General features: G+C 30.3%; 3 protein-coding genes across 3 annotated transcripts; 1 reads left to right on the top strand and 2 right to left on the bottom strand.

The window, feature by feature from the left end:
• Nucleotides 1-1,105: 1,105 nt before the first annotated feature.
• On the bottom strand, nucleotides 1,106-8,857 carry LOC112740569 (vestitone reductase-like). The gene is made up of 4 exons (XM_025789222.2): nucleotides 8,678-8,857; nucleotides 7,592-8,134; nucleotides 1,726-1,918; nucleotides 1,106-1,406 (listed from the first exon to the last, which is right to left on the bottom strand). The coding sequence occupies exons 1-4, from the start codon at nucleotides 8,802-8,804 to the stop codon at nucleotides 1,265-1,267; spliced, it is 1,005 nt and encodes a 334-aa protein (XP_025645007.1). The 5' UTR covers nucleotides 8,805-8,857; the 3' UTR covers nucleotides 1,106-1,264.
• Nucleotides 8,858-12,828: 3,971 nt separating this feature from the next.
• LOC140178702 (uncharacterized) lies at nucleotides 12,829-14,368 on the bottom strand. The gene is made up of 6 exons (XM_072215931.1): nucleotides 14,345-14,368; nucleotides 13,852-14,200; nucleotides 13,596-13,768; nucleotides 13,319-13,470; nucleotides 13,086-13,225; nucleotides 12,829-12,998 (listed from the first exon to the last, which is right to left on the bottom strand). The coding sequence occupies exons 1-6, from the start codon at nucleotides 14,366-14,368 to the stop codon at nucleotides 12,829-12,831; spliced, it is 1,008 nt and encodes a 335-aa protein (XP_072072032.1).
• Nucleotides 14,369-21,825: 7,457 nt separating this feature from the next.
• LOC112743911 (probable protein S-acyltransferase 14) lies at nucleotides 21,826-25,764 on the top strand. Its single transcript, XM_025793340.3, has 7 exons — nucleotides 21,826-22,314; nucleotides 22,692-22,911; nucleotides 23,006-23,097; nucleotides 23,676-23,799; nucleotides 23,887-23,972; nucleotides 24,579-24,644; nucleotides 25,219-25,764. Exons 1-7 carry the CDS (start codon nucleotides 22,099-22,101, stop codon nucleotides 25,342-25,344), a joined length of 930 nt encoding a protein of 309 aa, XP_025649125.1. The 5' UTR covers nucleotides 21,826-22,098; the 3' UTR covers nucleotides 25,345-25,764.
• The last annotated feature ends 208 nt before the right edge of the window (nucleotides 25,765-25,972 follow it).

The raw sequence follows: 25,972 nt of genomic DNA, 5'->3' as shown, positions 1-25,972 counted from the left end.
GTTATATGGATCAGATTTGTTATTCGTATCTTTGTTGCAGGTTTGACGGGGTCTAAGGTTTGTTATTCATCCGGATTTGTTAGGATGGTACTGGCCTGAGTGGGGAGGTTGTTGGGGAGAGTATATCTGCCAGCTATACCAGGTTCGAGATTATAATGGTTGTGGGCCAGAGTTGAGCAACGGATTAGATGTGATTTTCAATTTGAATGTGGAAGAAAAAATATAGCATATTTGATTGATTACAAGCACAATAATTACCATAAATTTGAGGATAACGGTGCATTTATTATTTCTTTAGTTATAGATGTTGTTATACACGCGTTTATTGTGAATTTGGGTTTAAAAACAGAATAAATTATATCTAATATTCTAATTAAACTCATATGTGACCTCAATAAAAATTTGGTTAATTATTAATTAATATATTTTGGTTACGTAGCACTTATAGACAACAACGCAAATAATAGACCACAGAAATGGAAGAGTTAGGATAGCGTTAGGTCGTTACAGAAACATTGATTGTAGGCATTAATAACACACTATATATGATGATCAAGCTAAGCTGCACTCAAATTTAGTCTTCTCAAGCAGTCTACATGTAAATAATCTCCACTTCATTAATATTGTCCTTTTATGTTCATTCCTCTTAATTATATGTCTTTGCGAGTAAAAAGTAGAAGACATTGAACTGGTTGAGAAATAATAGGTAACAACACATAAATAATACACCACAGCATAAAAATAATAAACCTGAGCAAACAAATAATTGAGTTTTTGTGTTCTAATGTTGAGTCTCTTTGCTTAGGGTTTGAGATTGTTGATATGAGAAGATTTTGAGTGTGTGGAAAATTTTTCGATTTTGAACGATTTTGAATTTTGAATATTTTATTTGGAATTAGTAGATGAATGGTTTTGGTTTTAAGTAAATGAAAATTGAAAAGGTTGCTGAGTATTGAAGTAAAGCGTGTGTACACGTGTATTCTTGAGAATATTTTTAGTTGCGGTTGGATTAAATTAGTTGAAGTTAGTTAATAAAAAGAATTTTACATATAACATCACACACATATATATGCGATACGGCATAATAATTTATAGTATGTCTCACACCTAGGGTTCAGATGATTAAACATTTATACATTTGCCATCTTCTATGAATTATTGCTTATTAAACCACTTTTAGAGTTTTAGTCATTGTCTTAGATAGTGAAGTTATTATTCTTTTCTTAACTTATTAATTAATGGCTTTAGTAGAGAACTAGAGATCTCAAAGAAATCCCTTATCCACGCAGCATTCAATTGCATCCTTAAACATATCCTCAATGCTATTCTTGAACTCAAATCCAGCATCCATGAGTTTGTTTGAGATTAGACGTGGAAGCTTGAACCCCTTAATTTCCTTCAGCTCACTGCACAACCAAATCAATTCAAATTACATCAAATGTATTAGTTTAACAATATCATTTTATTTTATTTCTGTATCTATATATCATGATCACCTATAAAAATAATTTTGATTAAACATACATTGTTAATCAAAATATTTTACGTACATTATCAGTATATATTAAAATTAAACTATTAATTAATAATAATAATATAGCATTCTAAATGTCTTTCTAAATATTTAAAATTTATCATTTTTAATTTTTGACGTTTTAATATATATATATATATATATATATATATATATATATATATATATATATATATATATAGCGAACTCACTGTGTTGCTGGTATTTCAAATTCTGGGTACATGGCTGAAAGAATTTTAGCCATTTCTTGAATATCTATGGAAAATGGTGAGCAAATATATCTCCCTTTAGGGTTAGGGTGCTCAAGCAAGAATATATGTGCTCTAACTACATCATCAACATGCGCCATGTGGAAACGTGTAATCCCAATTTTATCCTTCTTACCTGCAAATTAAATAACATTAATTAGTTTCTTTCAATAAGAACTTTGTACGTATTATAATAAGGAACTTATTAGCTTTAAGTACTATTAATTCATCTATATTTAACAAAAAATCTAAAGAACCAATTATAATATGAGTCAATTTGAATTAATTTTTTTATTTTTAATTTTAAAATTTTAAAAATTAAGATAATAATAAAAAAAATTATAATAGATTTATTTTTTAATTAATTAACTCTAGTTAGCTACACTCTTAGTTAATTCCGTAACAAAACTCATTAATTATTAGAAAAAAAAACAGAAAAAACAGTAGTATAATATTCCATGCTTAAAATATGCTTGATTCTTAGAGAAAACTTTTGCTAGTTGTTATAAGACAAGGATTCTTAAAAGAAAGAAACAAAAAAGAAAAGGTCGAAGGGGATATAATACAAAAGGCAAAGAAAATGCCACTCTAAACCATACAAACACCACCGTAACCGAGCATATAGCAACAATGAACAGAAAAATTCAAATTAAACATAGAACCAAAAAAAAATCATCTAACCAAATAATACCATTATTGCATACCTAGCTCATAACTATAAAATACAATTACCATCATATTAAGTGTGTATTAAAATTAATGACTAAAATTAATTATTAATATAAAATATTATTAAAATATAAAATACACATAAAAATAAATTTGATTATACATATAAATATATAAATATATAATAATTAATTTTTTATGTACACATAGTATTTTTTAATATAACTATAAACTATCACCACAATTAAGTGAGGGTGATCATATGATGGACCTTTAAATAATTAAAATCAAACTATTTGGGAAACAAATTAAATAAACGGAGCCAAATAATACCACTGTTACATATATATACCTAGCTCATAATTAAAAAATAAAGAATAACAGAGAGTCGGTAAAATTTATTATTTTTAGCTAATAATTAATTAATAATATTTAAAAATATAAATTAAAAATATATTATTAAATTATTAAATTAAAAAATTACATTAATAAAATATAACTATAACCATAACTAAGACTTGATTTGGTAAAATTTTTTGAAGAGGTATTTGTATTTTTTAAAAGCACAAACTCCTCATTTTGTATTTAGTAAATCAAAATGATTATGTGCTTGTACTTACAGCTTTTAAATTAAAAAAAAGTAAAAGACTATGTGTTTGTGCTTGCAACTTTTAAAAGATCGGATAATTTTTAAAAGCACCTAAAATAGAAATTTTTAAAGTTGACTTGTATTTTTCAAAATTTAGAAGTCTAATATAACCTCATATGTTAACTAATTTTCAAATTTAATGCTTGCATTTATGTTTATTATAGTATTTTTAAATTTTAAAAACTATTTTACCAATCGCAATTGTTATTGTTTGTGTTTATTGAAAACTACTTTTAATTTCATTTACCAAACTAAATCTAAGTGATGAGCGCCATATGATGGACCTTCAATTCAAATAATTAACATCAAACTAAATTTCTAAAACAAATTAAAAAACTTCATATATATCAATAATAATATATTTTATCTATTATCTATTATTTATTATTAATCCATCAAACCACATTTTAGTATCTTTTATGGATATATACTTCATCTTCTATGATCAAAACATCGATTTGTATATACCCAAAAAATTATACTATGGCTTTTTGTAATAGTAGCTGAAGAACGAGAATTCGATGGCGATTGTAATAGTAGCATCCACCGAAGAAGAAGGAAGAGGATGAGGGTTTTAGAAGAGGTGAAGAAGAGGACGGTGGGATTAGAGAATGAGGCTCAGGTTGTTGAGTTCTTTAAGGGTTTGAAGGGAGAATGGAATAGTCAAAGGAAGAAGAAGATGACTATGGAGGCAAGTGAGCTTGGTTCTTTTTTACTGGCTGGGTGGAAGATCTTGCTCTCTCAAGAAGAGAGTCGGTCATGCTTGCATTGTTTGTCGCCGTTAATAAGGTGGTAATGGAATTTTTTTAGTGACAGGGTTGAGGTTGAAGACAGATGGTGAAAAAATTTTAGGAACTTTTTTAAAAAATCAATAAAAATATAAGATTTAAATATTTTTGTCATACACATTTTGGGTTAATGTTCAAATTCGCCTCTAAAAGATCACACGATCTTTATTTTTGTGCCCAAATAATTTTTTTAATCAAATTAGTCCCTAAAAGATAAATTATTAGTCAAATTAGTCCTTCCGTCAGTTAGATAATGACGTGTCACGTTAAGTGCTACATGGCATGATGACGTGGCACGCCACGTGGCAGGTCAGTATGCCACGTGTCACTTGACATGTAAAAAAGTTTTTTATTAGTCAAAATAGTCTTTGTAAGTCCAGACGTAAGTCATTTTTATCCCTTAAATTTTAAAAATTAGTCAAACTAGTCCTTATATTTTTTTTATAATATTAAATTTATAATATTTTTTATATTACTAATTTTAATATTATTTTTTAAACCTTAATAAACAAAATTCTCTTTACATAAAATAATAAAATTTTTATAAAGTTATTTTGTCATTTGTATTTTAAAATTTTATATTTTCAAATTGTAATTTTTTATGTGAATTTTTTTATTTAAATGAGTTTATCAAATTATTATTGATTATATATTTAAAAATTTAATATTTTAAATTTTACTAAATAATATAGTAATTATTTTAAATTTTAAATCTTTTATATTTTTTAAAATTATAATTTTTATTATTATTTAATTTATATAGTAAAACTCAATAATTGAAAAACTGGTTTATCACTACCAGTTTATATAGGAATTGAAGCAAAATTTGTGAATCTTCTTAAATTTTGACTCTAAGTATCACTATCATTACATCCTATATGTAAGTAATACCGTAATGGAAAAAAAAAAGATATAGTAGAAAAAAATAATGGTATAATTTTGTTTAGGTATATAAATTTTGATTTTGAGCATATAACTTTGTTTAGGTTAATAAATACATACATTTTAATTTTGAGTATATATATATATATATATATATATATATATATATATATATTCCACCAAAATGCAATAAGAAAAAGATTTTAGAATAGAAAAAAATAAGAGATATTTTGAGAAGAATTAAAAGAGAGAGATAATTTTATTGAAAAAATTTTTTAAGAAGAAAAGATACAATTACTAATGTTTTGTTTGTCAATTACATTTCTATTAAAATTAGTAGTATCAAAAAATATTTCAAATTTAATATTATGAAGAAAAATTAAAAAAATATATATAAGGACTAGTTTGACTAATTTTTAAAATTTGAGGGATGAAAATGACTTACGTCTAGACTTTCAATGACTATTTTGACTAATAAAAAAATTTTTTACATGTTAAGTGACACGTGTCACTGACCTGTCACGTGGCGTGTCACGTCATCATGCCACATGGCACTTAACGTGACACGTCATCATCCAACTAACGAAAGGACTAATTTGACTAACAGTTTATCTTTCAGGAACTAATTTGATTAAAAAAAATCATTCGAGGACGAAAATAAAGATCGCGTGATCTTTCAGAGACGAATTTGAACATTAACCCTACAAACTTTATTTTTTTATAAATATAACACTAATTTTCTTTTTTTTTTATAGGTAATTTTTGTATGTCAGCATTAAGCTCATAGATATAAATAGTTATTTTTCCTATATACTATTATTAAGCTTAAAGGAAGATAAAAAAAAAATTTAAAAATGATGTTGCAAGAGAGCTAGAAAGAAAAGAAGGATCTATTATATGACACAATTTTAATGGTTAAATATTGTGTAAATTAAAATTCAAAGTAAAAGTTGAGTCTAAAATTTTTTAAAATAACCATTTTAGAATAATTATTTCTTAATTACAGTATAAATACTTTACTGTTTTGATTAGTTACTTATTTATTATTTTTATATATATTTAATAAATAAAAGAATAAATTAATAATCATGTTAATAATTAATATTAATAATAATAATAAGTATGTAAAATTTAATTTAAATGTTTTATGAGTATAAAATTATTCCAATCATATAATACTACTCATTTTAGTAAAAATAATTTTTTTTTATGTGGTCGACTATATAAATAATTATCTAAAATAAGTATGTAAATTGAATTACTGTAATAATATTAATAGAGGTGTTCAAAATCGATATGAATGGAATAAAATTGACCAAATAAATAAAAAAAAAATTAAAAATAAAAAACTGAAAAAATTAAAAAATAACATTTTGCTATTTTTTCTGCAGTTCAATTTGGTTTTCAATTTTAACACTAAAATCCTAACCGAATCGAACTTATTCACATAAAAACCCTACCAAAATCAACACCCTAGGCCCCAAATAACCTAACGCCACCCTCTCTCACTCTGACTCTCACTCTCAGCGTAGAACTCCTTCCTCTTCCCACCTTCCACACTCCAACTTCCACTCTCTCTTATTATTTTGCTGATTGTTGTTCAATATATTTATTTTTTATTTTTTTAAAATTGTTAATAATTTTATTTTGTTGTGTTTCAGCTTATGTTTTTCAATTATTTGTTCAGTGTATTTATGGTTGATTTTTTGAAATTGCTAATAATTTTATTTTGTTGTATTTCTGCTCATCTATTCAACCTATTTTGTTTAATTTATAGATTGATAGTTATTATGAGTTCTCCGTTATTCATGAAATATGTCAAATTGAGCAATAAAAAAATAGAATGGAATAACGGGTAAAATTTCTTTGCGTTATGATTTTAGTTTATAGATTTGTTCAATAATTGATACTTTTGCTTGAACAACAACATTTTATATTGCAGGGAATTCTTTATTGTTCATGTTATTTTTGTATCTGTTGTATCTTTTTATCTCCTCATGAGATCAGATTTCTTCAGTGACGATTAACGTGAAGAGCTCATTGTTTATATATCTTCTACTTTCTCAAATTCTATTATGACAAAAGTTAATTTTAAGTCTATCTAATTTATGTAATGACATATTCCATGTAACGGAGGTAATAAAATATGTAGACTTATGATAATTATTACTGTTACTTTGCTGCATACAACATATTTAAATATATTTTTCTATGCTTTAATTTGTATTTAGCTCCCTTTTTTGTTACTGAATATCTCTTTCTCATAATCTTCTTAGTAATGTTATGTTTTAGGAGTTATTACTTTTTCTTTCCTATATTTATGTAGGTTATTTTCTAACAATTTGGCAATGATTCTTTGGTATTATCCAGCTTTGATTAGGTATGGAATATGTATTTTGACAACACAAGTTTTCTTACTATTGATGATGTATTACATGATATTGAATATTATGTTCTTTTAACATCTCTTTTATTTTCAAGATGCATTGCATTCAATTGCAAGTTGTGATTTAGAAGTGACATTTAAATATTGATGTTCTAATTGCATATAATGTATCTTGTCTCGAATTCTAAACTTTACATTTAGTTTGGTCTGAATAAATTAATTGAAAAAACCAAAATGAACCAAACTAAATCAATTTTAATTGGTATAATTTAGTTCAATTGATTTTAATATAAAAATCGAATCAAACCAAATCTAAATTATAATAAACAATTTGATCAAATAGCTTTTTCTTAAATAACCGAATTAAATGGCACCGCGAATATTCTAAGTATTAACTTATCAAAATTAGTAAGTATAAGTATTAAATATATTTACCTAACACCAGAACAAGTCCTTTCTCAACTGAATCAGGAAGCTTTGGAGAGATGAATGGTCCAACAATAAGAGGAGCAATCAAAGAGACAACTTCCAAAGCATTGTTTTCTCCAAACTGAAGCATAGCTTTCTCCGTCAATGTCTTTGAAACCGCATAGGACCAACAAAACGGCTTGAATTTCCTAAGAAACTCAACATCACTCCAACTACTCTCATCAAAACCATCCTCCTCCTCCTCCTCAGATTCTTCTTTGCAGCAAACAGCTGAGCCACTTGAAGTGTAAACCACCCTCTTCACTGTCTTTGAATTCTTGCATGCTTTTAGGATCCCTAAGGCTCCATCAATGCTTCTCTTTGTCACTGTTTCTTCGGCCTCCTTCACTGCAAAGTCTATTGGTGATGCCACGTGGAATACCCCCATGCAACCTTCAATTGCTTCGTTGAAACTCTCTGGCTTGCTTAAATCTGCATTGAACACTTTTAGCTTTTCTGATGCTTTTGATAGCTTTGTGAGGAAGCTTATGTCTCTCTTCTTTTCTGCATCTGCCCACAGTCTTGTTAGATATATAAATTTACGCTTAACTCAATTTTAATATATATTTTATATTTTAATATATATATATATATATATATATATATATATATATATATATATATATTTTTAGGAAGTTAAAAAATTAAATTTTTTTAAACAAAATCAACTTGGTTTTCAAATATTTTATTTATCTTAAATTAAAAATTTTAAATTATAAACTTAAATCATAAAATTAATTAACATTGGTTAACTAAAAAATATTTTTTATACTTTTCTTTATTTTTTATCTAATAAACTGATATTTTTAGATAAATAATTTTATGATAATATCAGATCATAAAGTACAATTATGACCAAAAAAATGAAATAAATAAAGTACAACTAGCATTGGTGCATCTGCACATATGTTGTTGCGATGGAACTGTTTCTGTTCGATCTCTTTATAAAATCTTAAACTGATGTTTGGTAATTAATTAGAGAAATTTAAATTACGATATAAATATAATATGTCATATATATATATCATGAAAATTAATTGAAAGCTTACTTACTTGGATCAAATCTAACAGTGGTGTTAACAGTGTAACCATCCTCAAGGAGTGTTTTGACGAGCCATGAACCAAGAAAACCTGTGCCTCCAGTGACACAAACTTTACCCTTATTATTTGCATGTGCCATTTGGACACTATACTCTTCCTGTGGCAGAGTCTTTAATTTGATTTCTCCTTCACTCTTTGTGCTCTATGTTAGTTGTCCTTGATGGGCACGTATTTATAGTGTGGCCTGCCGTTTAATTTGAAGTAATTGAGAATATTCTCATTTTATGTAAAAGATATAATCTTATTTTTATTAAAATTATACTCAAATAAATCTCCAATAATTTTTGCATCACAATTTCGTTTCCAATTAAATTTTATTATATTTGAGGTTCTTAAATTTATTTTTGTAAGATAAATAGTTAAATAAGTCCCTCTATTAGTCAGAATCATTAACTACTAACAGAAAAATTCTAACTACATAACTATTAAGTGAGTGACGTGGTTTGACAATGCCACATGTCAATAGCAAGACAAAGATCCATACTAAAATGTGACAAATATATTTTACTAAGAAAAATAAGCCACTAATAGGTGCCTCCCAAATAAAACCTATTTGTTTAACGATACAAATAATTAAGAGACCAATCTATATTGTAGTATATATGATTTGTTTGGATGTAATTATTTTTTAGAATAGAGTACCAATTCAACCTCTATTCATTTGTTTGAATGACAACGCGATTCATTTCTGCTCTGTTAAAGAATAACAGAAATTACTTATATGTCTCATTAAGCTATTGAGGGTAGAAAGTTAAGGTGATGATAAGGTAGATATTAGATGTTCACGTAACTTGTTAAAAAGATCACGTGAGCAGGAACGACACCGTTTTACTATTCCCAGAAGACATTATTAGATGATTCTCCTCGTCTCTTTCCCTTTATTTCATGTTTAGAACCCTAAACCTCCATAAGCAATAGCAGAGAGCGTGGAAGTAGAAGAGATGAGGTGAACAATAAAATAGTATAATTTAATTGTGATTCAGGTTACAATCTCTGTTTGGGGAACAAACTGTGAAAGTGAAATTTCATTCCCTTGTACCACTGGAGTTCTTTTCTTTGAAACTGATTTAGGTAGTTTCTTCTTCTATATTTTTTATCTTTGTCTACAGTTATAAATAACATACAATTCATATAAAAATAATGATAAGATTATGGACACAACTTTGAGAGATATAACTATGAATTTACTCACTACTGGATCTATAGTAGTACTGCAGAATTGACATTCTAACTATTTTTTTTTTGCTCCCTGAATCTATATAAATTATTGTTTAAATATGATCAATTAAATATCTGAGCATTTTATTTATAGACAATTAAACCCCTCATCAAAACTTAGCTTTTCATATATAGGACTAATTGAACCCTAAGTGATTATACCATTGTGGTGTCGGTAGAGTCCACTGATGCAACACTCTCTTTGCTAGCTCTTCTTTTCTTCTTGGTCATATGCATTCAAGTAAGATCTTTAGGGGGATTAGAGTAACTCTTGTAGTAATGACCTTTTTTTTACCACACTTGTTACATACAAGTGACTTCAAATGTCTTCCTGACCTTGTTGGAATGCATCTCTCCCTCAATATTTTTTCTCTATATTATCAATTATCTCTGGCAGGTCTACAAGATGATCAAACATATATAAAATTCATCCATACTCCTACCATTATTGTTCACCCTATCTCTTTCACTCCCACACTCTTTGCTACTGTACTGCTCATGGAGGTTTAGTGTTCCAAACATGAAGTAAAGGGAGAGATGACGAAAATCATCTAATAACGTCTTCTGGGAGCAGCAAAACGACATCGGTCGTGCTCACGTGAAACATGATAGATAGACTCCTGTCCTTTCTAATAAGCCATGTGAGCATCTAACATCCATCTTACCACCTTAACCTTCCACCTCAGTTGCTTAATGAGACACATCAATAAGTTTTGTTACTCTTTAGTGACAAAAATGACAGAAAAAATACATTGACAAACAGAGCACAGGATCAAGGTGCGAAGTAAATTGTTTTTTTTTTTTTTGTCAAAGGTCACATCATTCAGACAAATAAACAGGAATCGAATTAGTACTTTATTCGTCTTTTTGACAAAATAACAAATATATACTTAATAATGATGCACCTAATTCATATGGGTACATACTTGAACTTAAGACTAGGTAGAGATCATTTCTCTTCAGTTCTTTTTAGAGAAATTGAGGCTTGGTATTGGTATGAACCGGAACCATTTTTAAATATCATAGAATTTATTTTAATTGTTATTTTATTTAAAAATTTACTCTTTATTTTATTATTTATCATTTATATTTTTATGGGTATCATGAATAATTAAAAATAATAAAAACATAGAATCTCTATTGTTGATCTTAATTCTAATTCGATCATGAGTCTTTAAAATAATTTGATTTCTAAAACTTCTATGTTTGTTATTTTGATCCGTTCGAGATGCGTAAACGATGGGATAATCGTGTTTATGGTTAATCTAATCGATTGAATGTAACACCAATCAATTAATAGATAATAATTGATGTCAAATACCTCGATTGAAAATTCATTTTAGTCATTTAATATATAAAATAATCTATTGTTTTTTTGATCGGTTCCGCTACGTTACCAACAGTATATTTGTCAATTTCTGTCAATTCTTATTTATAATTGTGTTTCATAGAAATGTGTTCGTGGATGTGTCTGATAAAAATGTTTTTTTTATAGCTATGTTTAATAGAAGTGTCTTTATAAATATATTTTCTGAATGTGTCTCTTTATATATGTATTTAAAATATATTAATTATTAGACATATCCACGAACACACTTCCATAAAACACAATTATAAATAAAAGTTGGCAGAAGTTGATAGATAATATGTTGGTACCCTATACTTTTTTTTTTTTTTTTTTATAAAATCGATTGTAACAGTGAAAGTTGTATGTCTCATCTATTCCAATTATTACTTGGTCTAGCGATTTCGGGTTGTTTTGAGAATGAGTTTGGGTTATTGTCTAATATCACCACTTGATCCAACTCACGACCTGTTTCTGACAGATCCTTCACCAACCTCTCGTCTACTGGATGGCACGAGTCCCGGTAAAGCCTGTGCGACACCGACACGTACCGGTTGTCCTGATCAAGCTTGTCAAGCACCAGCTCTGCGTACTCCCGCAGCGCTGCCGTGAAAATCACCACCTTAAACTTCGCCGCCAATGCCGACAGGAACTCCTCCTAGCCGGAATGCTTAAGGACGTAGAACTCAATCTCCGCGCCGTCGATCACAGCCCTCACGACGAAGTCGTAATGCTCCGGCACCGGCGAGGGCTTAGTGGACCAGAGTCTCGTCCAGGTCGAAGAACATTGTCTTCCTTTTTTGGTGGGAGGGCTGTGGCGGAAGATGGGAAATCTTGGTGCTATCGACGTCTTGGAAGGATAAGGCTTTACGAACAGATGCAAAGGGATCCTCGAAAACTTGGAAGTCCAAATCGTTGGGCGCCGGTGCTGTTTTGGTCTTCTTGAGGAGTTTGTAGGGAATGTTGTTGTTGTTGTTTTTGATCTTGTGGATTGAGTTTGGTGAGGAGCCTAAAAATGTGGCGGTGGATAGACGAGGATGGCTGTGGAGGCAAAGACCGCGTTTCTCAAGGGCAATTTCTTCCGCAAGCTACGACGGCTTCCGTGGAGGTCCTTTAGCAATTTGATTATTGTTTTATTTGTCTTTGAAATTATTGTGTTTAATCTTCTTCTTGGTATGGTTCTTTTTTTTAGATGAAAACAGAAGAAAAGATAAGAGGAATGATAAAATTCTAAAAATAAAATCACGGCCTTGAAAATCGAACCGGTCATTAAACTGTTTTAGCTACTAGTTTATTGGTTTAGTGGTTCAATCAATTCGATCGTGGTTTAATTGAAAAAATTATTTTATAATAAAATAATAAATAAAATATAAATAAACACACTAATATATAATTATAATTTAATATAAATTTTAAAATATTATCTAAATTAAAAGTATTACATAAACCACAATTTTATGATCACATTCAAATATAAACTCAAAAGTCAAATAACAAAAACAACCAACCAAACATAAAATGTCAACATCCAAATTTATCATCAATTATCAAAATCTGTTATAACTTGCTGCAGATTTGTTTCGTTGATATCATTACCTTCATTTCTACTACTTGGACCAGAAAAATCAAGTGGTCCAGCATAAAATGTAGGACTACTATCACGACGACGACCACCACCACCACTTTGATCTAAATCAGCATCAATATCATCTAAAGAAATATATAACACATTATCAATAAATTAAAGATTAAAGTTATTGTAATAAATTGATCAAAAAAATGAACTATAATACTTACGAAGCAAGTCTTCAATGTTACTAGGAAGATCAGGCTCTTTTTCAACAACCTCTTCCGTCACCCAAAAGTCAACCAAATTGACACTTTCATAATCAATTAGATCATATTGCACCTTTTGCTTTCTTTTTTGTCTTCTCTTCCTAACAAATTAAAGACAATATATAAAAAATAGTATAACATGTTTACTACACAGAATCAAATGATATGAAATGAAAGTATGAAATATATATTACCTGGATTTAAGATGCAAATTATATGTCACATATACAATATCATTTAGCCTATCATGCTCCAATCTATTACTTCTTTTGTATGAATTTGATAAAAAAAAAACTCCAATTCCTTTTACACCTCGAAGAAACAGATGCTTAGCTAAAGATGCGAACTGCCATATTTTGTAAACATGGAACAGAACCAACAAAGAACCTCCACCATTCATTTACAGGTTACAATTCCATAACCCAACTATTAGTTATCAAATTAAGGAAATGAAAACATAAAATTAGTTACTATCAAACAGATATTCTTACTAGGTTGAAGATTTTTTGCAGCTCGAAAAACTTCAGGCTTATCAAAATTATTAACCTTGCAATGCAATATAACAAGATCAAGTAAACCTCGCATGGCATCCGGTGCTTCTTTATAATTTTCATCGAAAAAGAAAGCAGGATTCAAGAAATAAGCTGCTACATGAAGATTTTTTTTTTCAAATGTTTATCCCATCTTGAGTTGATAATCTCTGTGTAAGGCTTATATGTAGTCTTACTATGCTTGAACATTTCTTTGATTGCATTTTCTGCCCTCATCGTACCTTCATAGACATATCTCAATGATGGTTTATCATCAGCATTTACAATCCTCATCAATTTAGTCAACGGATTCACAAGTTTGTATGCAGTAAAGCAATCATCCCAAAATTTATTATCTAGGATAATTGCATGCACAACTCTATCACTAGCACTCCTTTTTAATTTGTGTCCGGTAAAGTGTGCATCTACAACCAATGCTTGTAAATCCGCTTTGTGCTCAAAGATATTCTTCAATGTGATGAAGACAGTCACAAAACAAGTTACACCTGGACAAACAATCTCCTTCCAAGGAGTTCTTTGTCTTAGCTAGGACAAGAACACCATATGATTATACACAAACACTGTAATCTTCAAAGCACGTGATGCAAGGTTAAAAATATGCCGCATGCTACTTATAAGCAGCACAAGGTGACCAGTGAATATTCACAAATTTCTGATTGATAAGCCTACCAGCAACAACATAATTCGCCGCATTATCAGTCCTTACATATACAATATTATCAGGCCCAATCCATTCAATCACCTCCGAAAACAAGTAACACAAGCTTGAAGCATTTTTTTACCACATTTGAAGCATCTACAAATTTCACAAAGCACAACCCTTTCGAATAATAAACCAAAAAATTAATTAATGTTTTTTGCCTTTGATATGTCCAACCATCAGCCATGAGGGTACATCCGGTTTCTTTCCATGCAGTCTTATAGCTATCAACAACTATTTAACACTCTCTTTTGAGATCGGCTAACAAGTGAACCGTCAACTTATCATAAGAAGGACCTTTATAACTAGGCCTAATGGCAGCAACACCATCCAATGTATCTTGAAAAAATAGTGACATAACCGCATTGAAAGGAATCCTACAATCTAAGAGCCATTTAGGCACTCGTGTATCACCCTTACTATCAAAATGTCACACTTCTGGTTGCGCCACTCTGATAACGAGGATATTACGACGACTTACATATACTTAATGGTAAAATAGGAGCCTTTTCAACTCAAATCCATGTAAATTTTTCTTTGAAAAACTGGAAATTCTTTTTCTTGAAAACGTACGTACATACATACACAACCAAGCACATCACTTCTTATTTTTATATATATACATGTTAACTAGAGTCTTTAAACAATAACTTATAACATCTCAAACATTATGATCACGACTCCTATCCCTCTTACAAAAATATAATAACAACAAAAGTGAGGAAAAAACTATAACTAATATATCCAAACCAAAAACAACATAGCTAAGAACTCAGTGAAACTTCATAAGCTTCCTCGGTCGTTCTGAAAAGAGAAGTCTGTAGGGAGTGAGAACATCATCCTCACAGGTTCTCAGTAGAGGGTTTAAGAATTGTCATAGAATGATACGTATAAAAGAAGAGTGAACTTCAAAAGCAATGATAAGCATTCGTCTTATGAATCTTTTTGAAAACCAATGATTTAACATCTAAAGATCCAAACCTTTTCAATTAAACCATCAGTTACTTATCCAAAATCCAAAACTCATATTTCCCTTATAAAAATCCCAAGCAAAAAGAACATTTCCAACATTTCACTGCTTACTAAGGAACCATTCGAACCAAACTTACCATTAATTCATCTAATCACGGCTTCCAGCCCAAAATAATATCACATCACAGCTTTCGGCCCAACACAAAATCAAATCACACTCCAACTACCATAATCCAAACCAACAGTCACAATCACAAGTAATGCAGTTCAAACACAATCACGAGTAATTACATCAAATATAGTAATTAGCAGTTAAATAGAATTATTCACATAGGCAAACCAAGTACAATATGCACACCCAAATAATGTCATATAGATGCACATGATGCATGACTTTCCTACTGACCATGAGCTCACGCATCGATTATGTTGCCAGACCCGACTCGGGTAAGCGGGATTTAACCACCATCTTTACCGTAGGTTCCACAAGCAAGCGAGATCACACTAACCGTCCTTGTCCGGAATACACAAGTGGGATTTAACCACCGTCCTTGATAATCATAATAAACAACGAATAAGCAGGATTTAACCAACCGTCCTTACTGGGTACCTCGAACGAGCAGGATTTAACCATCGTCCTTATCCGGGTTGCAAACACAAACAATACGCAAACAGGATTCACCACTGTCCTTTCCAATTCAGTGATCATATTTCCATAATATTCACAATCAATCATGCTTAGAATCATAATCAAACTTAATCATAAACATAATCAAAATCGGCACCATAAGTCTTTATATTTATATTTATCACGAGGATAATCGTCCACAAATCGTGAGTGGAATAACACCACTATCCTCACCGTGGGCGGAATAAAACTATCATCCCTATGAATCCACAACGCACTGAGCAAGCGGGATAGCACCGCCATTCTTGCCAGGCAGTCAATTAATATCACATATTTCTTTAATCATATTTCATTTAACAAATTCTTTATCAAGGAATTACTCAAGTTAATCTATCATATTCACCAGCAGTAGCATTTTTAAAATGGTTCTCATACTACATATGGAGGTTAAGGGATTTTACAAACCAGCCAAAAAGGTTTTACAGTTCAAAACAACATTCAAGCGTTCCCAAGACTCAAAACCTTTTTCTTTAACCAACTTAGGAAATTTCTCAAAAGTCTCAAGATTCAAGTTAATAGTCAAATTCGTCTCTGAAAGATCACTCATGCTTCAAATTAGTCCTCAAAAGATTATTTTAGTCATATTAATTCTTGAAAGATAAAACGTAAGTCAAATTGGTCCTTCTATTAGTTAGATGATGACGTGTCACGTTAAGCGCCATGTGGCATGATGAAGTGGTAGGTTAATGTCACGTGTCACAAGATGATTGGTTGACGTGTTAGGTCAGTGACACCTAGCATGCCACATGTCACTTTACATATAAAAAAGTTATTTATAATCAAAATAATCCCTGAAAGTCCAGATGTAAGTTATTTTCATCCTAAAATATTAAAAATTAATCAAATTAGTCCTTATATAAATTTCTTTTATTTTTTCTTTATAATATTAAATTTAAAGTATTTTTTATACTAATTTTAATATTATTTTTAGACCTTAATAAACAAATTTTTTTTACATAAAATAATAAAAATAATTAAATTATTATAAAATTTTTTGTCATTTATATTTTAAAATTTTATATTTTCAAATTATAATTTTTTATAGTGAAATTTTTTTATTTAAACGAGTTTATCAAATTATTGTTGATTATATATTCAAAAATTTAATATTTTAAATCTCATTAAATAACATAGTAGTTATTTTAATTAAATCTTTTAAATTTTTTAAAATTATAATTTTTCTTATTATTTAATATATATGGTAAAACTCAATAATTAAAAAACTAATTTGTGGAATCACTTGTTGAATCTTAATATTTTAATATATTTTTAAAATAACTACTATATTTATTTAATGAGATCTAAAAGATTAAAACGTTTAAGATAACTACTATATTTATTTCGTGAAATCCAAAATATAGTAGTTTGGATATTTTGGATTTCACAAAATAAATATAGTAGTTATTTTAAATATTTTAATATTCTAGATCTCACTAAATAAATATAATAGTTATTTTTAAAAAATTATATTAAAATATTATAATTCAATAAGTGATTACACAAATCGATTTTTCAATTATTGAGTTTTACCATATAAATTAAACAATAATAAAAATTATAATTTTAAAAGATTTACATTTTAAAATAACTACTATAGATTTAAAAATATTAAATTTTTAAATATATAATCAACAATAATTTAATAAACTCGTTTAAATAAAAAATTTCACTAAAAAATTACAACTTGAAAATATAAAATTTTAAAATACAAATGACAAAATAACTTTAGGGTAAATGACAAATAGGTCCCTGAGCTTTTAATTCGTGGACATTTAACTCCCTCAAGACTGAAAAATACAAAACGATCCCTGACATCTCAAAACGCCGTACAAATTGGTCCTTCCGTTCAATATGCTTCGCAACACGTTATGGATTTAGATTACCTAGCGCTTATGTGGCGTAATAATGGATACGTGTCTCCAAGATGCTGTGAACGGGGCTGACGTGGTCCACTGTAAAAAATTATGGGACATCGCGGTCCTTATACACTAAGATGACGTCATTTCGGAAAATATTTTGCAATGGTTCTTATGAGATATGCCAATGATGGCTATATCAGTCACAGACAATTACAGGAAGCCCTAGCACTTACGCTTTTCCTCCAAAAAATACAACACTTCGTCTCCATATTGTCGTTGTTGTTGTTTCGTGAAGTAGTTCTATTGAAGCTTCGTGGTTCAATCTGCGTCCGCCGTGGAGAGTGGTAAATACATTGTTGTTCAAATTTGTTATCAATGTCGTAGGATGAGATTTATATGGACTATAAGTGAGTGTAGTAGCTGATTAGTTGTGGGGTTAGTCATTTGTCGGGTATTATTTAGTGAGGTTTTGGAGATTTTGATAATAAGGGTTAGTTTTGTGTTATGTTGTGTATTGAAAAATGTTACAGATAGTTGATGTATTCGGTGTTCCTGTGTTCCATCATGGGGGCTACTTTTTAAGGACACCTACATGTGAGTCAGTCTATCTGCATGGTCAAGTTTAGAGGTTTTTGTCGATGGACTTGGATTTTGCCAATTTTAGAGATCTGTTCATGATGTTCAAAGGACTGGGATATCAATCGTATAAGGAGGCTTACTGGTATGATCCAAAAAGCAAAGATATAAAGTCAAGGTTGCATGTACTAAGGAGGGATGGAGGGATCAACCAAATGCGACAAGCAAAGTTGAGGAACAAAGACACGGATGAGTTTTACATTTTTTTTACCATCCTGTTGATCAACCTCAGATCGCAGATGGTGATTGTAAGAAAAATGATGAGGTTGAGGAAGAAGTCGATCCAAATGATTTGGAAAAGTTGGATGACTCATCTACTGATAATGATAAGCGATGGCAGTGAGGAAGATGAGCTGTATAAACCACCACCTGCTGGTTATGAAAGTGAGAATGAGAGTAGTGAAGATGATGAGAGCAAAAGGGCTAGAGCTGCCAAAGGGAAGAGGAAACAAGTATCTCCATCGTTGAGGAAAGGGGTTGAACCCAAGGAAAAGCAAAAAAAACAAGCAACACATGAGTCTAAAAGGTATAGATTTAAAGTAAGAAGGGTGGGTTCATTTGGAGAAGGTTCCTCAAGGTTCACTGGGCCTATTAAACAGCCCAGCACAAATGGGTCAGGAAGACAGCCCAATAGAGTTAGGCTTGCTAGGGAGCCCAACATGAGGCCAGCCATTGCAGAGTATGTCAGCGATCTAGACATAAAGGATGAGGACATTATGTTCGAGTATGAATCTGAGGAGCTGCATACCCCTGTCTCATTGGAGGATGAAGGGAACAAACCACACTGGCCAGAGTTTGATGAATAGTATGGCTTCGGAGAAGGCAGATTTGAGCTTGGCACAAGATTTCCTACAATAAAAAGGTTCAAGGAGGTTGTGAATGATTCATTTATTGCTGAGGGGAGGGAGTTGGTCTGGATTAAAAATGATAGGAAAAAGGTTAGAGTTGGCTGCAAGGGTGAGAATTGTCCTTGGATTGCCCATCTCTCTTACAATAAATAGCTACAGTATTTTTTATTCATTATATTAATATTCTTTTTTCAATAAATTATTGAATAATTATGGTATAATAAATACAAACTAATTAATAAATTATTCAAATTTAAAAAATATCATTTATTATGAAACTAAATAAATAATTCTCAAATATAATTTTTAAATATATATAAATAATAAATATTAAAATTTGGTTAATACATTAATAATAATAACCTTATGATATACTATTAGTATTATGATCTAGATAATTTTTTTAATAAAATAAAAACTAATGAACACATTATTTGATATATAGTAAAAAAATTTTGAGTAATAACAAATTTAATTTTTTTTATCTCTTTAAACTAAATTAATAATTCTATTTGATATCTTTGCACTAAAATACACTATGAATAGGCTACTAATACTAAATGAAATAAATCATAATATATATATATATATATATATATATATATATATATATATATATATATATATATATTATGGAGACCATTTATAAACTCAACAAAGTCAAAGCATCAATAATATTATTAATCTATTAATAATATTTTGAGTAAAATATATGTAAATTTAATTGAATTTTAGTATACATAAAATTTTAGTTAATCCACATTATTCATATATTGATAAATCTTCATTGATCTGTACCTTATGAGAATATGTATTATTAATAGATTAATAATATTATTGATACTTAGAGTTTGTTAAGTTTATAATTGGTCTTCATAACATATATATATATATATATATATATATATATATATATATATATATATATATATATATATATATATATATTATGTTTTATTTTATTTAGTATTAGTATCTACTCATAATATATTTTAGTGCAAAGATATCAAATAAAATTATTAATTTAGTTTAAAGAGAGAAAAAATTAAATTTGTTATTACTAAAAAAAAAATTACTACATATCAAATAGTGTGTTTATTAGTTTTAGTTTTATTGTGAAAATTATCTATATCATAATACTAATAGTATTTCATAGGGATATTATTATTAATGTATTAACCGTATTTTAATATTTATTATTTATATATTAAAATTATATTTGAGAATTATTTATTATTTATATATTAAAATTATATTTGAGAATTATTTATTTAGTTTCATAATAAATGATATTTTTAAATTTGAATAATTTATTAATTAGTTTCTACTTATTATATTATATATTCAATAATTTATTAAAAAAAATATTAATATAATGAATACAAAAATAAATTGAAAAAGATATCATTTAAAGAATAAAGACAAATAAACCCCTAATCAAATTGAATTTTGAGATAATTAGGCCCCTGTCCATTTCTGAACCTGATACGTCACCGTTTTCTGTTTAAAGTTGACAGAAAAACACCCACAGAGACCGCGTTGTGTTACGGAAGTAGAGGATAGGGACCAAAGTGGATCGTTTTTATCTTGAGGGGTCGCGTTGTCATTCTGAAAAATGGATAGGAGTCGAGTTGGTAGTTCACTCTTAATCAATTATTCGACAACTATTATTACAAAAAAAAAAATTAATACCTAGAGCTAGAAGCTGGATCCTGGAAGGCTGGAACAGAGCAGAGCTGGCGGTGGTGTGGAAGTGGCTGGGAAGACAGTGGCCGACGCGGTGGTGTGGAACAAAGCTAGCACCGACGGAAAGTGGTGTGCGACGGAGGCAGGAGGTGAGACTGGCGATGGAGGCAGGAGGCAAGACCGGCGACGATGGCTTCGATTTTTGAAGCTCAAATGGTGGTGGCTAGACGGACGTCGCGCCGGTGACTTCGAAGCTCGAAGTTGGGACGGTGGTGGTGGCTAGACGAACTTGTGTCGACGGTTTCGATGAAACAAATTGGGACTGGAGTCTGGACTGCTGCTTCGCGTTGTGGAAGTTGGAGAGTAGAGGGAAGAGGGGTTAGGGAATTTAGGGTTGTCCATCCTTGCACGACGAAATGCAGCCATTTTTGTTAAAATTCAAAAACCGACTGGATCACAGTTCAGTTCGACCGATCGATTCTTGGCCGGTTCAACAGTCCAACGTCGATTTTCAAATCGGTTGGCTTTTTCTTTTGTCTGAATTGTATTTAGCAGCGGTTTACAATTTAATAGGTTCAACTGATCGGTTCGAACCAATTTTTAAAATTTTAAATAAAATAAAATGAATAATAAAATAATAATTTATAAAATATAAAATAAAATTTAAAATTAAATAAAATATAAAATATATTATTTAATTATTTAATTTATAAAATTAAATAATTAAATAATATTTATTTTATTACATGATTTAATGATCCACATATTTTGGGACCATCAAAACCGAAGCCTTAGTTAGTAGTTAATTTTCCCGAACCCTTTAACCCACACAAGAGAGAAGAGAAGATACACAGCGCAAGCAAAAACTCGCGTACCGCGTGTGTTTCTTCCCTTCCTCTGACGAAACCACCGGTCCTCTTGCCCCCCCGCTGCGTCGCCGTTATGCTTCTCTGATCCGCAAAGTACTTTTTTTTAGCTGAATTGAAGTGTAGTGTAGGGTTCTTCTGTTCAAAAAAAAAAAAAAAATTCAAAATATGCATAGATCTGGTGCTTTCATGGCTTGGAACGTGTTCAAGTTCTGCACTTCTCTGCGTGGACTTGGCTCTGTCATGATCCTCTTGGTCCTTGGGGTCGTTGGTGTTTCCTATTATGCGGTTGTGTTGACTAATTTTGGACCTGCTTTGTATAATTCCGGTGGCATTGCTTCTCTTTCTTCTTCCCTCGCTGTGTTGATCTTGTTTCATTCTTTGGTATGCTAGAAAAACTAATTGACATTGATTTTTTTATTCTGTGGTTTAACATATTAGGCATTTGATTATTGAATTCGATTTGAATTGTGTTGTGTATCAGTTGAAATTTAGCTTGTCACTTAAATTGTTTTGATTATGATTCTGAATTGTGAATTTTGAAATGCTTGAGTTTACTAGGGAGTTTGAAGTAGTTGGAATTTTTTCCCTAAATTGGGAACTCTTACTCTTTGGCCTTTTTAGCAAATTCAGGAGTGCAGTTCCTCTGAATAATTGGAATAATTAATTAAGAGGCTAATCATTTGTTGTTTACTTGTGTCTTTTACTGTGTGGACTGAATGGTGGTGATAGTTCTGAAGTTTCATTGTGTGATTATGCAGCTGGTTATGTTATTGTGGAGTTACTTTGCTGTTGTGTTTACGGATCCGGGTATTGTACCGCCTAACTGGAGGCCTGCAGTTGATGAAGAGAGAGGAGAGGCTGACCCATTAAATGGGGTAGAATTAAGTAATTTGCAATCTGATCCTTCAAACCAGCTGATCCGGTACTGCCGGAAGTGTAGTCAGCCTAAGCCAGCTCGATGCCATCATTGCTCTGTTTGTGAGTTTTGACATGTGAAAGTTTCTGTTTTTGTATTTCCACATTGAAGCTAGTGAATATAAGTTTGTTCCTTCTGTTGTCTGATTGATACCAGGTGGGCGTTGTGTGCTGAAGATGGACCACCATTGTATCTGGGTAGTCAACTGTGTCGGTGCTCTAAATTACAAGTATTTCATTCTATTCTTGGTATGGAACAAGTAATGTAGAAAAATCCTTATTCTATACTTTTAACATCCTGACTTCTGAGATAATAATAATATGATGTCCATTATATTGTGTACATTTTCATAGATGATTTTTGTTATTTATAGAGCTTCTGGTTCTTGAGTGGTTGTGCATTGCTTATGTTTGGCATGGTTGTAGAAACTTGCCTTTCTTTTTTCTACTTAAAATATCTTTCTCTGCTATTGAATATTCGAAATGCAGATCAACTTTATGCATATTGACTTGGATGGTACTCATTTTGTGGATTGTCATGTTGATATTCATATACATTGTGCTAGTGGTACATTAAAGTGGAACTTTTGTTTTCGTGACAGTATAGAGGTGGTACCTTAAAAGCACTCTTGACAATTGAGATGAATAATGGTTTAGGCTTAATTTATATTGTCAGATTATTTGAGCATAGTAAGCTTTATATTCTTTTGACCTGCCCCATTACTATAACCATAAAATGAATGGCTTTGAAGTTGTTGCATAATTTTTAAGCTCCTGGTATCAAATGTCTTATAGTAATTATATTATTATCTTACATCTTATTGCAGTTTTACACCTTTCTTGAGACTACTCTTGTGACTATATCATTACTGCCATATTTCATAGCATTCTTTACTGACGAAGAAATTCCCGGAACACCTGGCACACTTGCCACAACTTTCCTTACTTTTGGTAGAGTTTTCAATTTTAAAACATGCTTTCTGATTTAGCTGTTCATTTCGTGTTTGAATTTTTATAACACTGTTGAATTAATTGCAGTTTTGAATCTGGCCTTTTCGTTGAGTGTCTTCGGATTTCTAATCATGCACCTATCACTAGTAGCTGCAAATACAACTACTATTGAGGTAAAGTTTTGCATGTTTCATGAGTTTTGTTCCCTCTTTAACTTTGGATATTTAAACCCTAAACTTATGAACTTGTTTGCACTACTGGGGCTTATTCCTTTCTTGGGAAAGTAATCCCTTTCGTTCTTCTGGTCTTTTACCCAGAATAAAGTAATAAACTATTTACCTAGATGACAATATCTGTCTGTGTTTCGTTCCACTTTTGTAGAATTGATTTTGAAGAAAAGTGATCTATATTTGGTAGCTTTCCTAGAAGTGATTTTGACAAAAAGTAAAAATTTGTTACTTCTCCATGTTCAATTCTAGAGGTATGAATTGATTTTGGAGGTGATGAATCACAACATAAAAAGGCAAATTTTATTCTGATGTCCCAAAATCAGTTCTAGAAGCTCGCAATGGAAAAAAGCTAGCACATTTAAAGTTGTGAATCTTTGAAGCTGCATGAACTAGCCATTTTGACAAAGATAAATGCCATTTGGGTGTCTGTGCACCTATGAATTGCTTATTGTGAAAATATCCTGTCTTTCTTCTGTGTAGTTTTTGGAAATTCTGATCCTTATTACAGGATAATCGGTACTGACACAGTTCTTTTCTTGTTGTGAGAAGGCATACGAGAAGAAAACTACTCCAAAATGGCGTTATGACCTTGGTACTAGAAAAAATTTTGAACAGGTCTTTGCATCTTATTCTTTTATCATACTGGGCACTGTTTATTTTTAATTTCTTTTTTAGATTTATTTTAGGTTGATTTTAAATTGATACCCCAAAAAATAAATTCTTTGATAATTAGTTTTAGCTCATGTTTTAATGTTCACATTCACAAATCTCACACTAATTAATCCAATGGCACCAGAACAAACTGTAGAGAAAGCATTCCAAATTAGCTAAAAAGGTACTGATATATAGATAATAGTTTAAGGTTATAAAAATGGCAGGGACTGAAAAGTTATGCTATCTTCTCGATAGAAATAATATAGGATATTGCTGCATCAGGAACAAACTTGCAGCTATACCTGGATATGTGGAAATAGGAAATTATGATGCTCCCCCTGCCAAAATTATAGCGGATGATGAAAACGTTTGTCAACATGACATGGAGTTTTATATTTCCTACTGACCTAATTATATATTTTTAATTCTATGTTTTATATACATGGTGGCTGGAGCTCCTCAGCCTATCATTATTAATTTAGAATCTTGAAGCTTCTACATTCTGATCTATATTTATGATGGTGCTTGGAACCAGGTTTTTGGGACAGACAAGAGATACTGGTTTATCCCTGCTTATGCGGAAGAAGATATACGAAGGATGCCAGCTCTTCAGGGTCTTGAGTATCCATTAAGACCCGACTTCGACTCCCAAGATTGCTGAGAGCTAACATTGCCACAGCTTGTAAATAATCTGATCTCGCAGGCGGCAATTTGTTTGTACAGGTATGATCAATGTTGTTCTTTTGTGAGGGGCTCTTGTCCGAATTTCAGATGAAGGTTTTGACCTGTAAATGTATTAAATTCCCGGAAATGTTATAGCTTTCTCAGTTAGGATTACGAACAATTAGTGTACTAGACTCTTTCTGGGTGAGGGGATCTGGAGAGGGTAGACGTGTGCAAAAATATCCTTGTAACAGGATTAGGAACTGTATGATGAGGATTCTTCTGTTGTTCAATTTTTCTTTTTCTTTTTTACTAGTTATTGGTCATACACATTTTTTTATTTTTTCTTCCGAGTCATTGTTGTAAATATCTGCAAACATGATACATAAGGTAATAAAAAAAGATCCGTGTGTAAACAGTCTCACTGTAAATATAATATATAATAGGGTTCAATGACGTTGTTTGATCTATATAGCCGGTCCCAGCTAGTGGAATAAGATTTTGTTATTGTTGTTTTTGTTGTAAATAATTAAATATCTTCCATTCACGAGTCATTTACCCCATGTGTTTGTTTACTTTGTCAAGCTCTCTTGGTCTCTCCTTCCTTTTTTTTCTCATTATTTTTT

Source organism: Arachis hypogaea, chromosome 14 (assembly GCF_003086295.3).
Source record: "Arachis hypogaea cultivar Tifrunner chromosome 14, arahy.Tifrunner.gnm2.J5K5, whole genome shotgun sequence".
In the NCBI taxonomy this organism is placed as follows: Eukaryota; Viridiplantae; Streptophyta; class Magnoliopsida; order Fabales; family Fabaceae; genus Arachis; species Arachis hypogaea.
The sequence above is the reverse complement of the archived record's forward strand: the minus strand, read 5'-3'. Positions and strand labels throughout refer to the sequence as shown.

What these genes read in the sequence shown, in the direction of transcription:
- LOC112740569 (XM_025789222.2), bottom strand. Translation starts at nt 8,804, where the DNA reads ATGGCACATGCAAATAATAAGGGTAAAGTTTGTGTCACTGGAGGCACA. An exon ending in AGGACTTGTTCTGGTGTTAG is followed by an intron (nt 1,919 to 7,591) that starts GTAAATATATTT and finishes TTTAATTTGCAG; the next exon opens with GTAAGAAGGATAAAATTGGG. An exon ending in TTTGAAATACCAGCAACACA is followed by an intron (nt 1,407 to 1,725) that starts GTGAGTTCGCTA and finishes TTGGTTGTGCAG; the next exon opens with TGAGCTGAAGGAAATTAAGG.
- LOC140178702 (XM_072215931.1), bottom strand. Translation starts at nt 14,368, where the DNA reads ATGCGGCGAATTATGTTGTTGCTG. An exon ending in GGCGAATTATGTTGTTGCTG is followed by an intron (nt 14,201 to 14,344) that starts GTAGGCTTATCA and finishes TTCTTGTCCTAG; the next exon opens with CTAAGACAAAGAACTCCTTG. An exon ending in CAAAGAAATGTTCAAGCATA is followed by an intron (nt 13,769 to 13,851) that starts GTAAGACTACAT and finishes TTCATGTAGCAG; the next exon opens with CTTATTTCTTGAATCCTGCT.
- LOC112743911 (XM_025793340.3), top strand. Translation starts at nt 22,099, where the DNA reads ATGCATAGATCTGGTGCTTTCATGGCTTGGAACGTGTTCAAGTTCTGC. An exon ending in TGATCTTGTTTCATTCTTTG is followed by an intron (nt 22,315 to 22,691) that starts GTATGCTAGAAA and finishes GTGATTATGCAG; the next exon opens with CTGGTTATGTTATTGTGGAG. An exon ending in ATGCCATCATTGCTCTGTTT is followed by an intron (nt 22,912 to 23,005) that starts GTGAGTTTTGAC and finishes GATTGATACCAG; the next exon opens with GTGGGCGTTGTGTGCTGAAG.